The 19,050-nt window shown below is 50.7% G+C and overlaps 1 protein-coding gene across 1 annotated transcript; it reads left to right on the forward strand.

Moving 5' to 3' along the window:
* Positions 1–534: 534 nt before the first annotated feature.
* Positions 535–3,512, forward strand: SIX6 (SIX homeobox 6). The gene is made up of 2 exons (XM_080345718.1): positions 535–1,858; positions 3,007–3,512. Exons 1-2 carry the CDS (start codon positions 1,287–1,289, stop codon positions 3,173–3,175), a joined length of 741 nt encoding a protein of 246 aa, XP_080201844.1. The 5' UTR covers positions 535–1,286; the 3' UTR covers positions 3,176–3,512.
* The last annotated feature ends 15,538 nt before the right edge of the window (positions 3,513–19,050 follow it).

A 19,050-nucleotide genomic window follows, 5' to 3' on the forward strand; every position in this document is an offset into this window, starting at 1 on the left:
CTGGGCGCTCACCTCGCCCCCAGACCCATGGTCATTCATTTGGGGTGGGGAGGCGGAGGGGGGAAGCCCGCAGGGAACGATTCCTACTATGTGATCAATATTTCCAAAGATTCCTGAAATATGCTTTAAGTCGCTGTCCTGACCTACAAATGACTTCTCACTCCCCGCGACTCTTCTCGGCGTCTATTCAGGGCCACTTAGCCGAAAACAATGTTTTAAATGTTAAAAAAATATATATAAAGTCAAGCGGAGAAGGACGTTGGACTCCTTGCAGATAATTCCTCGTCTTAAGAGGGATAGAAAGTCACCTATAGATAGAAGGGGGAGAATTTTTCCCTAATCTCGGTTCTTTTTGCGGTGCTTCCGCTGCATCCATTGTCACTGACACTCCCAGCATCACTGTCACTGTTATGCAGCCAGTTTTATCTGATTTCTCAGCCCTGCCACATCCCCTTCTCCAACCCCGGGTGCGCCAAGCTCTGTGCCGTGCAGCACCGGACCGGACCCTGAATCTCTCCCAAGGAGAATGTAGGGGGTCTCGGCCATCCCACCGCGGGGGCCGCTCCCTCCAACTTTCTTGCAGCAAACGGCAGCGGGTGTCCCACTTCTCCCCCCTGTATCTTGCCGCTTCAGGGACGGGTGAGCTGCGCTGCCCCTGCCCGAAGCGGAGGGGCAGCCGGCGGGGTCGCGGCCTCCGGGGAGCGGGCTAGGCCGGGCCGGGACGCCCCGGGGAGCGAGGAGGGAGCCGGGGCGGGGAGCGGGGCGGGGAGGTGCCGCCAGCCGGCGGCGTGGGGCCTTCCGCCGTGATTGGCAGCAGCTGACAGTGAGTGGCAGCCCCGCCATGGAAACCCAGGAGCCAATCTGCCGAGCCCGGCAGCAAATCAGCCGCTCCCGCAGCAGCGCGGCGGCGGCGCGGAGCTCAGCTTGTGCCTTTTTTTTTTCCTTTTTTTTTTTCTTCTTTTTTTTTTTTTTTCTCTCTTTCTTTTTTCCCCTTCCCTCCCCTTCTCCCCCCCGCTCCCCACGCCCGCCCTCCCCCCTGCTCCATCCTCCTCCTCCTCTACCCTGCCCACCGCCCCCAGTCGCCGGAGCCGCCGAGCGCTCCCCATCGCCTCTCCGCCCTCCACCGTCCCTCCCGCGGCAGCTCCGCCGGCACCGGAGCAGGCAGAAGCGGAGCGAGGGGCGGCCGCTCGGGCCGCTGCCCGCTTCCCCGCCGCGGGGGTGTGCGCGGCGGCGGCGGGCATCGCCGGGGCTGCGCGGAGCGCCAAGCGGAGCCCGGCGCCGCCTCCATGTTCCAACTGCCCATCCTCAATTTCAGCCCGCAGCAGGTGGCCGGGGTATGCGAGACCCTGGAGGAGAGCGGGGACATCGAGCGCCTGGGGCGCTTCCTCTGGTCCCTGCCCGTGGCCCCTGCGGCCTGCGAGGCCCTCAACAAAAACGAGTCGGTGCTGAGAGCCCGGGCCATCGTGGCCTTCCACACCGGGAACTACCGGGAGCTCTATCACATTCTGGAGAACCACAAGTTCACCAAGGAGTCCCACGCCAAACTGCAAGCCCTCTGGCTGGAAGCGCATTACCAGGAGGCGGAGAAGCTGCGGGGCCGACCCCTGGGGCCGGTGGACAAGTACCGGGTGAGGAAGAAGTTCCCGCTGCCCCGCACCATCTGGGACGGCGAGCAGAAGACACATTGCTTCAAAGAGCGGACGAGGCATTTACTGCGGGAGTGGTACCTGCAGGACCCTTACCCCAACCCCAGCAAAAAGCGGGAACTGGCTCAGGCCACGGGACTTACCCCCACGCAAGTGGGCAACTGGTTCAAAAACCGCAGGCAAAGGGACAGGGCAGCAGCCGCTAAGAACAGGTAAGATGCTGCCCGTCCCGTCGGGGCACAGGGCCCGACGCCTTGGGGAGGCTTCACCCCCGCACGCCGAAGCCGGGGAGCCGGGGGGGCCGGTGGGAGGCTGCGCAGCCGCGGCCTCGTTCCCTCGGGGGACGGGGAAACGAGCCCAAACTTCCCCGGAAATGTAGCGAGATAAGTGGGAGCCGCGGGAAAACCCTGCGTCTTGTGTTATTGATTTATTTTTAACCGGGCTGGGGTCCCCGCTCAGGCTCCCCCTTGGCTGCCCTTGGGGGAGCGGGGAGGGGAGAAAGAGACTGTCCGGGCCCCGCGGCTGACGGAGCTGCCGTGACCCCGGCAGGACCTGGCGGCACAAGGGTCGTATTCAGCAGTGAGGTGGAGACAAACCCCCCCTTCAAAGTTTTATCCGGACATATAGATACTAATTTCATACAAGTCCATCTGGAGCAGAGCCGACAATGCCCCTCCGCGGGCCCTGCTCGTTTTTAGCGAGCTGCCTTGCCCTAAGCCTCTGCCGGAACCAGCCGGGAACGTTTATTGGGATATTTTTCTTATTTTTCTTCTCTTTAAAAAAATTATTTTAATGCTTAAAGGACAAAAATCGTGGCTCTAAATGCACGGTGTTTCCCCGACACTAGCGGCACAAGCAGGTGCCCCGGGAAGCAGGGAAGAGAGCAGAGTCCCCCTGTTATCTCCTATCCCTGAGCCCGAGGCGTGGGGTGTCCCAGTTGTCACTCCGCTTGCCTCCTGCGCTCATCCGGGCAGCCGCCTGCGGGGTAAATAGGTGCTGTCACCCACAGCCCCTTTTCATGGGCTGAGAGGGGAAATGCAAAGCCTGCTGGAGTGGAGCCGCCGCCTGGGAGATGCTGCAGGGAACGACAGACCCCTCGGATGAGGGGAGAGGCTGTGGAGGGGGGGACACAGCCACCCCCGGGGTGTGCCGGCCGAGAAGCGCGGCTAGCCCGGGGCTAAGCACCCAGTTTCTCAGGCAGAGCGGCCAGACTGGGATAACTGGTGTGAGCTGGAGGTGGGGGCATTGGCATGGGGTTGCCTGTCGAGGGAGTCCTTGGGAGGAGAAGCGGGGGGCTGTCGGCGGGTTCCGGGGGCGCGGAGGGCCAGGCGGTGATGCTGTGTGTGCCGGTTCCTTGCAGGCTACAGCAGCAGGTCCTAACGCAGAGCTCGGTGCGGTCGTTGCAAGCGGAGGAGGAGAGCGGTGGGGAGGCAGTGGGGGCCGCCTCCAGCCCCGCAGCCAGCCTCTCCAGCAAAGCGGCCACCTCCGCCATCTCCATCACATCCAGCGACAGTGAATGTGACATCTGACACCACCGCCATGACAAACCGGGGGGAGCGGGAGGTCCAGCTCACCGGTGCCTGCCTGCCTGCCGACGCGGCCGGAGCAGCGGGGCTTGCAGTCGTCCGGCCCCGGTCGCCAAACCCGGGCTACCGAGCGCTCCCCAGCCACACACCGCCCGGCCGCGCCTCCCGCCCAGCCCCGCAGCAGACTGCATTAAAAAACGTGATAAAAATCGTTGTCGCCTTTATTTCGAAGGATTTGCAGAATTGATGCCTAAAAAAGAAAATTAGAAAAAATAAAGGAAACCCACAAAATGTTAAAAAATACAACAACAAACCAACGAATGCCAAGTTGCAAAAAAAAAAAAAAAAAAAAAAAGCCTGAGCGCCTGCCCTTGTCAAGCGGGGGTGTTTCATGTTGAAAAGACGCTGTTCTTTTGGTTGAGTTTTACTTTACTTTAAAGGGTTTTTTATACATATATATATAATGTTTATTTACTTATTTAAGGGATTGCTATGGTAGATTTTTTCTATTATTATTATTATTATTAATTATTATTATTATTGGCTTGTTCTCTATGTGCACAGGTGACTTGTAGAGCATGTGCAGGACGAAACTGTATGAAGCAGCCTAAAACCATAATAAAATACTCGGTGAACGACCCTCGCATCTGCTTTGAAATGACGGTGTCGGTCTCAAGCCCGCCAGTTAACGCAGAGCAGATCTCCGAGGCCACGGGTATTTCGGCATCAGTTCGGTAGCAACAGAAACAGCGGGGTCCCCGGGACCGGGGTCGATGCCTGTGGAAGTCAGGGAGCCGGAGGGAGCCCGGGGAAGGTGAGGGAGCGGGGCCGTGGCTGGCGGAGGATGCGCGTTCCCGGGGAAGGGAAAGAGAAGGTATCGCCTCAGCTTCTCCTTTCTCAAGGACTGAGGCTTTTGGAATTATTAGCGGCGAATTTTTGGACGGGGAGAGGAAAAAGGAAGGAAAAAAAATAAGGCGGGGGGTGGGGTGTGTGGAAATAAGAGAGAAGGGCTAGGGGACAGCCCAGCCGAGGAAGCCAAGCTTCCTGCCTCACCTGGCAAACGCAAGGAGGAGGAATTCACAGCCCTCCATGGCCGGGAAGGGCCGGATCCGGGGTGAAATAACCCCAAATCGCGGCCCCTGCGACGTGTCAGGGGCTGAACTCACCGTCCGCCTCCCTCGCTTTGTTTTGCGGCGGTTTTGCTGGAGGAGACCAAACGCCAGGTCTAAGGGGCGTGCTAAGCTTTTTATTTTTTCTTCCCCCAGCAGAAGGATTTTATATTACACAATTTGACATTGATCTTTAAATCGCCTGAGCTGTGCTTTTTTCGTCTGCTCGGTCTCATCGCGTTTATTTCCCTGTCCTCAGAGAGATGCCTCCCCGGTAAGCTGATTGCTCGGCTCGTTTTATTTAGCAGGAGAAGTCTCGCACCAGGAGAAGGCGGGCGGAACCGCCAGAAATGCCCGGCTCCCCTGAACGGCCGGGGGGGCACAGGGACCATTTCAGCTCCCTGAGAGAATAAATGACTCCTGCTGCCTTTTATCGAGAGGGGGATTCCTGTCTAAGCAGTGGTTTCCCCCCGCTTTTCCTAAATTTAAATTATAGCCCGAAAGGCGTTGGCACCGCCGATATCTAAATCTGCGTTTGATCCCCAGCGCATGTGCGTTGGTTTTCCTTACAGACCACCACAGGGACGGGGCAGGTGGCAGGTATTTATTAGCTGTTTTTTAAGTCTATTTACAAGCAACTATCCCCCTGGTGGCGTGTAATTTAGGGTGTCGGAAGAGGTAAATAAGCTGTATTTCGCCAGTGCGGGAGCAGCGGGAGGCTGGGGAGAGAAGCGGGACCAGCACAGGGGGTTTCCAGCTCCTTTTGGGGGTTCGGACCCCGCCTTGCACCCCAGCCCTGAGCCAGATTTGTTGCATCTTAAATCTCACTCGGTTTGTTCCCGACAGAGCCGAGCAAGAGGATCCGGCTTTCCTTCTCAAACCTCAAACGAGCTGGGGTTTTTGCCTTGATTTTGGGGTTGAGGGGTTCGCTGTCGGGCAGCGCTCCCCACCCAGGAGTTTTCGGGGGGGGAGAGCAAAAGCAGATTTCACGCCCAAAACGGAATCGACTGAAACACACGGCGTTATTTATTTCTTTCCCCGGGAATCGGTGAAGCGAATCGCAATTTCTCCATTGGCTTCTATGGGCAGAGTAGCTGGCGTTTATTGTGGGAAAATAAAGCTTTCGAAAAGACATATAGAGAGGCAGTGAATTATGCGAACGCATCCGCTCAGCCTCTGATAACGCGGAATTTCTTTCTAACTAAAAAAACCCCATGGAATTTGCACAATAGACAGCGTCGTGAATAATACGTATTTCGACAAAGGGTTTGAGTGGTATAGAGGACGCCGGATCTCCCGAGTGGGCGATGGAAGGACTCCCGCCGATGCTCCGCGCCCTCAGCAGCAGCCAGAGCACAAATCAACCTCTTCTGACACGGCGGCCGGGAGGGGAGCGGAGCAAGGGGTACCCGGAGAGGAGCAGCCCCGCTCCCCCTTGGTGTGGGGGGGTCAGGGGAGCCGAACGTCTCCCGGCCGTGCTGTTTCACCGCCGGAGCTCCGCGGGGGCCGCGTTTGACTGGACCGGTAAGAGCCACGGAGGAAAAGCTTTTTTCTCTCGTTTTATTTTTTGGGGTTTTTTTTTCCTTCTGCCCTTTCCCTTACAGCATTGAAAGGGAATGCCTTTCCCCTGGCATTTTCAGCTTTTTTTGTTCTAAAGATCAGCCCAAGCCGTCGCCCTCCAGAGCCTTCGCTGTTTTAAAAATCATAATAATAATCGGGGTGGGGGGGCAGACGGAGCTTGTATTTACATTAAACAAAACGCTCAGAAAAGGTTCGCTAAAAAGTCTGCCTTGACCCCTCTCTCTCCGCTTTAACAAAGAAGGAAAATATTGTATCAAAAGTGAAGTGAATGGGGAGGGCGGAGAAGAGAAACAGCTTTTCCTCTATTCAGCTGGGGCGGGGGGGGGGAGAAATCTTTGAATATTTCCGTTTCTTTTGAGAAGCGGGGCAGCCCCGGGCAGGGCTGAATGGGAAAGTCTTGTAAGCGGGATGGGAGGCTGTCAAACTGCTCAGAGTAATCACTGCTAATGAAGGGGTCTCCAGCCCTCCCTGGGACAAAGGATGCTTACGAATGCTCGCCGGGGCTGAATAGCTAATAAGTTTGCAAGGGGAAAAAATGAGTGAGCTGTCCGTAAATTGATTTTGCAAGAGAAAAAAAAAATAAAAGAAAAAGAAAGCAAAAGGCTTGCAGGTTGGGGAGAGCCTGGCCCCGGTGCAGCTGGGGACAGAAGGCCCACTTACCCGGGGCGCATTGTCCCAGCCCCGGCGCTGCAGAGAAGGGTTGCGGCTGTTTGCGGTGACAACCGGCATGGAGAGAGGGCTGGGAGGTGTAGGAGCCTAGGAAAAGCCACACTGGCCTTTCCAGGCCGGGATCGCTGCCCCAGAGGCTGCCTGGCACACATGGGTGCACCCTGCACGCCCATCGTCACACTCCAGTTTGCATGGGCCTCATGGAACGGGAGTCCTGATCCCACTCCGCAGCCCCATCCCACAGGAGGGAGCAACTCTTCCCTAATTGTTCTGCCCCTGCCTTTTGCCCCTCACCTAACTGGCATTTTCTTTGCAGAACAAAAAAAGGCTGGGTGTCTGGAGAACCACTGAATATTTTGTTGCCACCAGCACCCTGCTTGGCTGGAGGGGATCCCTTACAAAGGATCTGCTTCAGCTTGCTGGGCTGGGAGCTGGGTGGCACCAGAGGGTAGGAGGGAGGCTGGGTTAATTGGGAAGCACCCTTGTGTGACAAGAAGATGGTGCATCTTGTGGCTGGGGAAGTATGAGAGTGAGCTGCATCTTGGACCTTTCACGCATCCAATTAAAGGCTTGGGGGGATCAGACTCTATCACAGATCCAGTTACCCCTGGCCGATGCAGGAGTAATACCACGAGAGAGAGCGTAATACTCCCCAGAGATGTCCGTACCTGCCTCTCAGCAATGCCAGGCATTGGCTTTTTTTTATATTTGCATTATTTCTTTCTTTTCTGGGAGAAGACCCAACTGTATTTGCTGGAGGGGAGAATGGAGGTGTGGGAAGCTAAAGGGAAAGAGCACCATGGGGTGCGGAAGCTGCCAAACTTTGACTTGTCCTCTCCCCTACCCACTCCCCAAGGCCAACCCACAGTCCCAGCACCCATAAGGGAATGTGAACCCCAGGCTGACCTTGGTGTGCCTCCCCCCAAGGGGGGTCCGGAGGGTGAGACCTAGCTGGGAATCAAGGGAAGGAACATGTCACCTTAGATCCCCCAAGGGATAGAGCACTTTGCACTCTATCAGCATTTATTTGCAGCATGGGAGTGATGGATAAAGCCCTTGGATCTCTGTTCCCTTCTGTTTCAGGACAAGCTACAAGACACCCAGCAGAAGGCTGGGAAACAGTTCCTTTCCATTCACTGCTTGCTACATTCAGTCTAAGCTCTCCTTAAAATGAATAAATTCTCTGAAAAGCCCATTTTAACACCGCTGCCCTCACATCTGCAACAAAGACCTCTCTGGCACTCACCTTCCCCTGCAAGAAACACAGTTTGGAGGAACATTTCCAGCTTTAAACCTTATTAAAAAAAAAATAGGTTCCCATGTTTGTCCTCTCAGAGGTGGGGGAGTCACCATGGGCCCATAACCCTCCACACTTTGTAAGTTGTGTCTTTACACTTAGCAGAGCAGAACCTGCTGCCGCACCATCCTGCCAGAGTCAGCCCCGGAGCATCAGCCTTCACCACCACTCCCACTATTTCTCTTCCAAAAAGCCTAAAAATGGTGCCCATCACCCAATTCTCTCCCCTCGTAGCCTCTTCTTGTGCTGTATAAAGTAAAACTGCAGGGGATTTTCTTGCATCTTGGTATTCCCCACCACGACCCATGCACATAGCATGGGTGGGATGGGATCTGTGTCCTCCCCACTTAGTGCTGCAGGAAAAGTACCTCTTCTACAGCGATGGCTGAGAAGAGGTTTGGTGGCACCTCCATGAATTCCTCTCCACTGCCTATTCCAAGCTGAAAAAGATGGAGATGGTGTCAGACCAGACTGGGAACTTGCTCTCCCCAAAATCTGGATATGCAGGGACTCCACCTCCAGCTCATCCTCAGACAACCAGGACAACCTTGTTGGGAGGGTGTCCACACAGAGACCAGGCTCACAGGGTGGTGTCTCTCCCTCAACATGCTGTCATCCAGCACAGACCCCTGCCTGGAAAACATCTGGCAGGGATTTAGCTCTTTATTGTCACAGCAGAGACCTGTCATGGGCTAGGCAGCCACTTTGCCATGTCTGCACTATCAAATGACATGTCCTGGCACTGCTGCCTGCTGGTGGGAGGCTCTGCTACAGCATTTTCAGTGCTCTCACCCTCCAAATCAGGTGGCTGCGTCCGTACCATTGATGGGAAAGGCTCTACAGCCCATCCTAGCTATTGAGCTGTTTCCCAGGGACCATGCGGACAGTGCTGCCCAGTTCAAGGCAACCCTGTGCCAGGCATTCTTCTAATGTTTTAATAGGATAAGTGATGAACCTCAGTGCCCTCATACCTTTTAATGTACAGATACAGCTGGACTAAATCACTTGAGACATCCCAAACAGCCTAAAGGATTTAGACACATCTCTTTATTTCCATTTAAAGCTGTTCCTCCTGACGCTTTTTTTTGGGAGGCGGGGTTATTTGCTAGTGATCTGCTATAAACCAAAGATGTAAAAAAATATTATCATAATGTCCTGGTAGGAGCAGAACAGGAGCATCCACTTGTCCTGAGCACTCACACTTTATTTGTACTGGTCTCAGAAGTTCAAATCCTTAGAAAACTTCAGACGAGCTGAATGCAGGTTTTGGAGGGGAATATCCAGGAGACACACAGCCACTGCTGAGATTTGCATCTGCATCCACACACAGAGGTATTGATCAGCAGAACCAGCTTCTCAGCCTTTATTCGATAACTCCATAGTAACCCACAATGACACACTACTTGGGGCTTCACTAGGACAAGCGGAGAGTTTTATTCTAGCGCTACCTTCTCTTTTTCAAGACCCATTGATTTCAACGGAGAGTTCTACAACAGGAGAGCAAGACATAATTTTTTTCAGCTGGAAAAAACTTCCGTTGTGTTGAATCTTTTTTTCAGTGACCATTAGTGGCTCCATTCAAAACAAAGACACCCCATTCCTCCCAGTTTCACCTACTGAAATACACGTGCTTCTTCAGAAGAAATTCTTGAAATGTTTTCATACCACATAGTTGTAATAAAAAGGCAGATGAGGACAGCATGACAGGTCTCTTTCTGGAACATCATATTGTAGGATAATTCCCCATTAAATGTACAGTTAAACCAGCCGCACATAGGGATGCACAGGTCCAGTGTTTTTTTTTCAAGCACTTTAAAGAAACACAAGCACATGCAACTGTTCTTCAAGGAGCAAATCCTGTGTCTATAAGCTGGAAAAAAAAAAAGCCTTCTCATAAACATCTCTATCAGGACATTTATATTGGAAATCACTCTTCAGGCTGGGTTGTTTTTCAAGTCAGTTTTAAGGTTTTGAAGGTTATTCTTCAAAATTACCTGGGTTTGCAATCACTTTCTCATGTGCTTGCTCCTGTGCAGGTCGGCAACCGGTCTCTGGAGCCACTGTGGGGTTGGATGTCCCCAAAGCTGACACGAAGGAGGTTGATCTCTGCAGGTTGCCAGCATGGTCAGTGAGAGAGAGAAGTTCTCACGTAGGTGACTCAGAGCACCTAATCCCCTCTGGTTACGCTAGCGCAGTAATCCAGCACCATCAATCTGGCTCTGTTGCCTGGAGAGACGGTCCCACCCTCCTCCCCCTCCACCCTTAGCAGCAAGAAGGTCTAGGCAGTTTTAACCAAGATCAGCTCTCTAATCAAGCTCACCGCCTGCGAAAGCTTGTCTCTGCCAATGGACCGCCAAGGTAGATGAGATTCCTGAGGCCAAAGTTGAATTTCTGTGAATACTGTTCCCACACAATCGGCAATCCTTTTTATCCCTTGACATCCCCAAGCACTGAAGAAGCCATGTAACCAATTTGGTTGTTAAGCTTATACTGCTAAAGTATTTCCCAGCAGACTTGTTTGGCAGGTCACTAGTGGGTCAGAAGTACTTCAGGGCTTCAGTGGTGGGATGTTTCCCATAGGCAACAGCTCTTGAAGCAATACTAGAGTCACATTGGTAGTTGAGGGCACAGTTCATGGTTCTTTGGCGGATCTGCTCACCCGTTTCCAACATTTTAAAGCAGTTTTCTCAGTAATATTTCATTTCATTACCATGCAATGCTAATAAACATTCCTATTATAGTATTTTAGCTGGTCTCTGGTGTTTTCTCTTGGTTTTGCTTCTGCTGGAAACTCACCTTCTCCAGGAGCTGAGAGGTCAACAGACTCACTTCTCTGCTCCAAAAGCTCTTTGCTAAAGAGCTGAGCTGCAGGAACTCAGCTAAAAATCTTTAGGGTGGTATCCTTGGTGTACGCAGGACTTGATGGGTTTGGTTCTTCACCCCGGGCCCTTGCAGCATCAGGTCTTGCCTTTCACCCATCTGTCATCACCCATTGACTTTCAAGTATCTCACCTCAAAATTAAGTGTAGGACCAGGGCTTTACACAGATGCAATATAAAAATCTAAGGTTTGTAATGCTGCCTCAGAGTAAAGTGAATGAGCTGCTCTGTCTCTGGCTTGTTTTTTTAGAGACAAGTGTTTGTTCTATTACTTATTGATGTTGCTAATTGCCATCTGAGGGTTTGGACGGGACAGGGAGCAGGCTGCATTGCTGGATGCGGAGCCCTGAGATAAATGAGCTTTGAGAAGTGAAGGATTTGCTGCAGCAGTCCTGGAATACGTGCCACATTTTGCAAAGTCACCCAGTGCCCTGCATCTCCTTGCCGAGAGACAGCTGCGGGTGCTCAGCTCTTTTATTTAGGAAGCCACCAAAAAAATAGCTGCTTCATTTTAAAGTCCTTAATTTGAAAATGCTGACCTGAGAGCTCAGGTTTGGGGCATACTTGAAGGGAGAAAAAAAAAATCCATTTTAGAACATTTTTTTAATTATCTTTGATTTTGGAAATTCAAATTTAAATACCTTGTCTCGATGTGGGATCAGAACACAGCCCAGCCAGGAAATATTTGCTTTCCTGAATCAAAGGCAGAAGTCTTCTGCATCTCTCATGCCACACATCAAATACATGTACACACACAGAGGGAGAAGGATAGGAGGGAGGGAGCTCCTAGTGTTCTGTTGAAACTAAATGTCCATTACAGAAACAAATGTGCTCAAAGAAAAAGAAAAAGGAAAAAAAAACCCAGCAATGTTGCAGCCACATTAGACATTTAATAGGTTATTTCTTTACATGTGCAGTATACATCTTTTTATATAGCTGATATCTCTTGTATTGGAGCATGAACATTAACCTCCTACAATTCACCTTGGTTTGCAAGCCGTAAGAATCAATTCACCTAAGATGGATGTTCACATCTAGTTAGCTTTCTGCATTATCTCAGCTGGAGAGGTCACTAAAAATAGTTGTATAGCACTTTAAATTTTCAACAGGGAGACTTTATTGTCGTTTAGATCCATCATCGTTACTTTATCTACCATGGTTCTTCCAGCTGAAATAATGCACCGAGCTGGTAGTGGCTAAGTGTTTTCAGAGTTCACGCACCGATGAGCAGGACAGCTTGGACAATATCTGAACTGCTAGCAACAGCAAACTGAGCAAGCTGCATGGACAGTGTAACACTGGTTCTGTAAATCCCCACTGCTTCAACTGTTTCATCAAATATGCCTTTTGGTTTTTTGTCTTTTTTTCTGTTCTCCGCACTGCAGAAGCGGGACTGAGCTGTCACCGTGCGCTACCCTGATCCTGCAGACCGTCACCTTCACGAGCAGCAGTTCTCAGCGTCCCCCCTGGTCCCGCTGGAGTCAACGGGGCTGTTTGTGCCAAGAAGCATCGAGAGGCTGTGGGGTCACATCTGCATTGTGCCAGACAGGGCGACAGAAGAAAGGCTGCTCTTAACAGTGCTGCGGCGTGATTTTCATTCATCTTTATTACTTTTAACAATTTCCTGTGCTTTGTGATGGATAAGTCACCTTGCCAAGACTCTCACGGCCTTCCAGGCATAGAACTCGTGGTTCACATGTCACCTCTATATGTCACTGTACATACATAGGGATGTAGGTATGCGTTTTGGCTGTTCAGTTGTGTTTGTGTTACTGGACTGACTCTGACTCAGCCATTACAAGGTTTCTAAGTTTCACCTTCCAAGTACGCACACATGAAAGCACAGTGCTGATCCTGTTTGCAGTTATTGCGTATATTTATTTAAGCAATGGGGACAAGGCTCGGAGAAGACATGAAATGCCTGGGAGCATCAGTAAAACATCAGAAGACACAAAGAGCAATGGAGCAGACTGAGTCCTTCATGACATTGCAAAGTAGGTGTAATTAATGAAATGCTTCTTTAATAGGATGGTATTAATTATTTGTTGCATAAGCAAACACTCTTCAGCATTTGTTGTTGAGCTCTGCATTGCATCTCACTGTCAATTCATGTCAGATCCAAACACATCTTAAGATTAGCGGACAGGTTCCTGTTGACTTCAGTGGCCATAAACCTGCTACAGCAACACGAAATTGCAATTTTCAGGTGTTTAATTAATTGGACATTAGTAACTTTGTAACAAGCTGCACAACAGAGCCTAAAAGAAATATCTTTCTACATTTGCAACGCTACATAACTTCAGAAGAGGCTGTGTGCTGTCAGGCATTAAGAAAATCCAGATTGTACCTCTGGAGCCAGGTGAAATGGGATGCAGCTTTCCTACCACAGAAAGAAATAAACAGTCTCGTGATAGGATAGGACTGTAGATATGTCAAAACCAAAAGATGTTGACCTAGATTTCTCAGTCCCTTTCTAAGTCAAATGAAAGCCATCAAACAGAAGTTTGGGAATATTTTCAACTTCCCACATCTTATTGAATGATGGAAGAGATACACACTTGTGGGTGTTGTGTGGTCATATTCCTGTCTCTCATCTCTGCCTCATAGAAGTTTCAGGAACTGGTCTTAGAAAAACATGCTGCATGATTTTTAATCCTGCAAATGTTTGTTCACAAGGAGAGTCCTTCAATAGGTGCTGCTCATACTCATATCCAGCTGGCATCTTGTAATACCTCAGGATGAAAGCCCCAGGTTTCAAGGAAGTTGATGGACCTATAAGTCAGGGCTACACCAGATTAACAAAGCTCTTAGCAAAAGTAAGCAAATGCAGAAGTCTATAAACTGGAGCTATATTGACACGATGGGTTAAACACAGCTTTTATGTCCAACAAGGATGAAGTACACAGACAGTCTCGCATGACACACACTCACAGAATGGCTGTGGACCTGCCACGGCCCCACCTTTTGGCCTCCCACACTCAAACTGTGTCCCAGTGGTCTCTGTCACCCACCCTAGGGCACTGGGACCCCTGCGACACTGAGACATAAGGTGCCAGACCCCAAAGACAACAGGAATTGGGGCAAATCTGAGGCACTTCGGGGAAGCACTTAGGTGTTTTCATGGTGGATTCTCTGCCCTGCAGTGACTGCCTGCTTGCTCATGACAAACCCTGTCCTGTCCATGTGCTCTTTAGCATCATTTGACCTCATTAATGTTTATAATATGTAAAGGGTGAGTGTCACAAAGATGGCACCAGGCTCTTGTCACTGACAACCAATGACAGGACAAGGGGCAAGGGGTACAAACTGGAACACAAGAGGTTTCACTTAAATATGAGAAGAAACTTCTTCTCAGTGAGGGTGCCAGAGCCTGGCCCAGGCTGCCCAGGGGGGTTGTGGAGTCTCCTTCTCTGCAGACATTCAAACCCGCCTGGACACCTTCCTGTGTAACCTCATCTGGGTGTTCCTGTTCTGGCAGGGGGGTTGGACTGGATGAGCTTTTGAGGTCCCTTCCAACACCTAACATTCTATGATTCTATGATTTCAACTCCCACGGTCCCCTCACTTCTGCTCTTCCCCATCACCCACAGAGAACCCATCTCCCCGTCTCTCTCTGAAGCTTATCTAATCCCCACCTGAGCTCACAAAATGACCTGGCATCAACATGCTGCTGTCACACAGACCCCTCTGCTAATGCTAACGCTACCCACCTCCTTCACATCCCCTCTCTGCCCTCACCCAACCGAGCTGAGGTCAGCAGGACCAGAAAAGAACAGAAGAACAGCATGGTCCTGCTCAACTAGGGACTTTCTGAGACAGAAGAGGATTTCTCTCCCATGAACTTCCCTTTGAGTGGTAGAAAATGTAACCATTTTGCATCTCAACATACCTGAACATGGTGTGTGTTTCTTCTCTAGCTCCTAGACACTCCAGTCGCACAAACAATTACATCCTGATGCATCAAGCTGTGGTAACTGTTACAGCATCACCTGTCTGGAAGCTCTGCTGTGATCGTCTTTTTTTGCATCACACATAAGAAGAAAAACAAATGAACAAAGTGTTTTTTATCTCCTGCTGTAACAATCACCCTTCTCTTAGAATCAGATAAACCCCATGAATTCTTGAATATTAATTCAAGATTTTTCCTATTCAACTATTAACAATCAAAGTGTTGAATGTTTTCAATATGAATGTCTTCTTGATGCAAAATGTACAAGAAATTTCAAAGGCCACCACACATGGCAGGGATCCAGTGTTGATTAAAATGCATTATCTACAGAGTTTGTAAGTCACACTGAGCATATCTAATGGATAATTCATTTCAATTTTATGGGGCTTAAGGCTGCAGGTGAAAGGTTTAGCTACCTGGAGAAGAGTCTAATAGCGCTGAAAGAAATAGGGGTGCAGCACTGGAAGAAATACAGGTGATTTCAAAGGAAAGGAGGGATTTTCCTAATGAATTTTCAGTCTCTACCCTCACTCTACAGAAAGACTCCGATTTCTCTGCCATATCTCACAGGGGCATTTCCACAGTGAATTGCCAGCGAAGTGACAGATGAGCAGGCATGGGACTGAAGACACCTGGGTCTATGTGGAGTGCAGAGTCTACCAAAGCCTTAAAAGTGGTGTTGGTGGGACAGAGGGATAGACATGATGGTGGGCAAGAAGCAGAGAAGTCGGTGCCTGGTGTACAGATGCTGATGGGTATTATAATACATTCCAATTTATTTGCACGCTGCTTTCATCCATAGTCCTCTGGAAGCCTCTCTAGTGTGCACAGGGGAAGAGGTTGGCACCAACCCCATGTCTCTGCAGCTGATTTCAGAGCCCAAAGCCAAGGGTACCACTTCTCCAATAGCATGAGCGACACTCCCGACACTTATCTCTGGGGCAAAAATGGGTAAATTCAGGCTGAAGAGAGGAGATGGTGCTAAAGCACACAAAAAACAGCCAGCAGGGACTATCCCTTTGCCTTTTGGGAAGGGGCAACAGCCTGGATTAGGGTTAAACGGATTTGTGCTTGCAGGACCCTGGGCCTCTAATTGGTTTTTTTTTCATTTAATTCCTGTAATCCTGGATGATTTGGAGCAGATGCTTCAAGATTACTGCCGGGGCCCAAAGGTGACTGCAGGGAGAAAACAGTCTGTGCCTGGCTGGCAGCAGCACAGCGGGCTGGGGGTGTCACCGTGCTCGGGGGGATTCTCCCCTTCCCCACTGCTCAGAGTGGCCACAGCACCAATGGGGATTGGCCTGACCTGGATTTTTGCCCTGCACCAGGATTTGGGGTGACTCAAAGTTGCCTTCGCCCTCCCAGCAGCACGCAGGCGCAAAGGGACGGAGCCCGTTCCCCAGGAGGCGGCTGATGGGAAAGACAAATCCATACGGAGTTGCCACAGAGAATTTATATTTCTTGCCTGCTCTCAAGCAGGTGAGAAAATCCACAGGGGTGTTGGCAGAAACACTCGCACCTGAGAGCCCAAAGCATCACACTGGCCAGCACAGACTGAGCGGGTCCTGCAGGCGAGAGATCTCAGTGTAACCCATCAAAGGAGGAGGCTTCAACCGCTGTCAAATATAACACATCGAATATTGATGGGAACAGACTTTTTAGCAGGGCCTGTTGTGATAGGACAAGGGGTGATGGTTTTAAACTGAAGGAGGGGAGAGTCAAGCTGGACATGAAAAAGAAATTTTTTAGTGAGAGTGGTGAGAGCCTGGCCCAGGTTGCCCAGAGAGGTGGTGGATGAACCATCCCTGGAGACATCCCAGGCCAGGCTGGACGGGGCTCTGAGCAACCTGAGCTGGTGAAGATGTCCCTGCTCATGGCAGGGGTTGGACTGGATGAGATTTGAAGGTCCCTTCCAACCCAAACCATTCTGTGATTCTGTGATTCTATGATAACCTGTTATACACGAGCTTAGTCTTGGCTTAGCACTATCCTGCAGCTTTTCCCCAGATGCTGCTGGAATTGAGCACCTCCTGCCCGGCTTTCACAGGAAAGACCAAGAGGCTGCGTTGGCCAGAGAGAAAGCAAGAAGTGTGTGAGAAGCAGGCAACAAGTTTGGTCCATGGAATAAGTAAAAATGAATAAAAAATAGTGTATGCCAGCTCAGGGAATTCTGAGCATATGAAAAAAAAAAACCAGCACATAATCACTTTCTGCACAGGGAAAAAAAATAATATAGCCAAGAAGAACTGGTGAAGTTCTTGGGTTTTCTTGGCCCAACAGGACTTCTTGCTGTTCACGCGCCAGCTCCTCCTTCCTCTGCCTCTTTACAGCTCCAGGTAGGATGATTTATAACCTGTATTTGATCTTTAGCAAACCGTTGCCTAACCTGATACAAAATATTAGGAGTCTGGATCCAAAAGCAAACCTGTCTTTGCCTGTGAGCTCCAGCAATAATTTTGCAAGTCTCTAACGCTGCAACCTGAAGCAGTCATTTAAGCTAAAATAACTTCTCTGACCTTAAATATTTAACTAATACTATACAAAGATATGTAATATCTGCAATATTCATAGCCTGGCTAGCAGGCTGAGAACATTTGGATTTGGCATGGGGTTATTTGAGGTTTTCCTTTGAAGACCAGCAGATTTCTGTTGCTTCTTTGTCATTGAACATTGCCACACAACATTAAAAACATGCAACTGATAATTCATAGGCCATTTGTGATAACATGATGGCCCAAAGATGGTTGCAGTAAAAAAAAAAATCATAACTTAAATAGCTTAAATAAGATGTGGTGTACAGGCTGACTTGTATGAGGCAGATATTAACTATGATTGTTAATTATTACAAGCCCCAAGTAGGAAAGAACTTAAGCACAATCTTAGGCCCCATTGGCTTCCCAGGGCAACCTCTTCATCAACTCCTGGGAGATTCCAGTGTGTACCAGTGCTCAGCGCCAGGCCAGGGTGTGCAGGAGCTGGGACTGTGGTGCCAGGGCTGCAAAGACCCTCTTGTACGAAAGCTGCCATGTGGGTGGATGGTGGCGATGCCTTCCTCCCAGGATGGGTATTGTCTTCCTCCTTTACTTGGAAAGGAGAAGAGTTTATCTGGTAACATTAACATTAAAGGTTTGGATAGAAAAGCTTACAGCCAGGCAGTTTTATTGCTGCTTGACAAAGCCAGCTGCTTAGAGAGGCTTTGGGTTGGGCTATTTAAAGGCACCGTTGATCCTCAGCCTACTCTGCGCCTGCGAGTCTCCTCGACTGAAAAGGAGTGAGACTTGAGACCTGCTGTGGGTAGCAGGGAGGAATGGGGTCCAGGCCACCCCGACTCCAGGGAGGCATGAACTGAGTGAGGACTGAAGATGTATATGGTGGCGTTGGCCACAAGAAGGAGACACGGATGAGCAGAGCTATGTCTGGCTGTCCCTGTGCACAGTGTCATGCTCCGTAGCTGTCTGGGTGATGAGGCAGGGCTCACCTAGATGGCACCAAGCGTCACCTCTTATGACACAGTGGTAACTGCCTGGATCAGCCACACAAATACCCTCCTTACTCCTCCTGAGCCGCTCAGGGCTGGGCCAGCCGAGGTGGCAGCAGGGACAGGCAGCAGTAGCTGTGGATCCCCGTGCTCAGGCAGGAACCTCTGCAGGACAGCCCATGGCCTGGGCGAGGGCAGCAGGAGGAGATGGAGCTGTCAGGGATTTTAAAATCATAGAATCATAGAATAATTTGGGTTGGAAGGGACCTTCAAATCTCATCCAGTGCCACCCCTGCCATGAGCAGGGACATCTTCACCCAGATCGGGTTGCTCAGAGCCCCATCCAGCCTGGCCTGGGATGTCTCCAGGGATGGGGCATCCACCACCTCTCTGGCCAACCTGGGCCAGTGTTTCACTACCCTCACTGTAAAAAATATCTTCCTCATGTCTAGCCTGAATCTCTCCCCTTTTAGTTTAAAGCCATTGCCCCTTGTCCTCTCCCCTTTTATTTTCTCCAGAAGCAAATTCTGGGTAAGGATCTGGGCTCCATTTCCCAGTTCAACCTGCCTCTACCTGGTTAAAGCTGCTCTTCTTGACTCAGCCCCTCACTCCCAGCCCCACTCTGGAGCAAAAACAAAGTTGAAATTCGAGTAGGGGCTTTAGGGCACCAGTGCTTTGTGCCAGTGCCTTCACAGAGCTGCCGGCACCCCCTCAGCCGCCACTCAGCCAAAATACAAGTCTCTGAAAGAAAAGTAAACTCCTGTCTGTGCGCGTCCGGGCGGTGCAGCCGCTGGAGCCCCCGCGGCCCCGGCCCTGGCGCGGAGCAACAGCTCCCCCGTGTGCAGAGCCGGGAGAGCCGGGCACAGCGGCCGGGGACGGCTCACCTCAGTCACATTGATGCCTTTATCTCCTATTT

Source organism: Nesoenas mayeri (genome assembly GCF_963082525.1).
Source record: "Nesoenas mayeri genome assembly, chromosome: 5".
In the NCBI taxonomy this organism is placed as follows: domain Eukaryota; kingdom Metazoa; phylum Chordata; class Aves; order Columbiformes; family Columbidae; genus Nesoenas; species Nesoenas mayeri.

Coding starts and splice junctions, on each gene's coding strand:
- SIX6 (XM_080345718.1), top strand. CDS start 1,287: ATGTTCCAACTGCCCATCCTCAATTTCAGCCCGCAGCAGGTGGCCGGG. Junction 1,859..3,006: donor GCAGCAGCCGCTAAGAACAG/GTAAGATGCTGC, acceptor GGTTCCTTGCAG/GCTACAGCAGCAGGTCCTAA.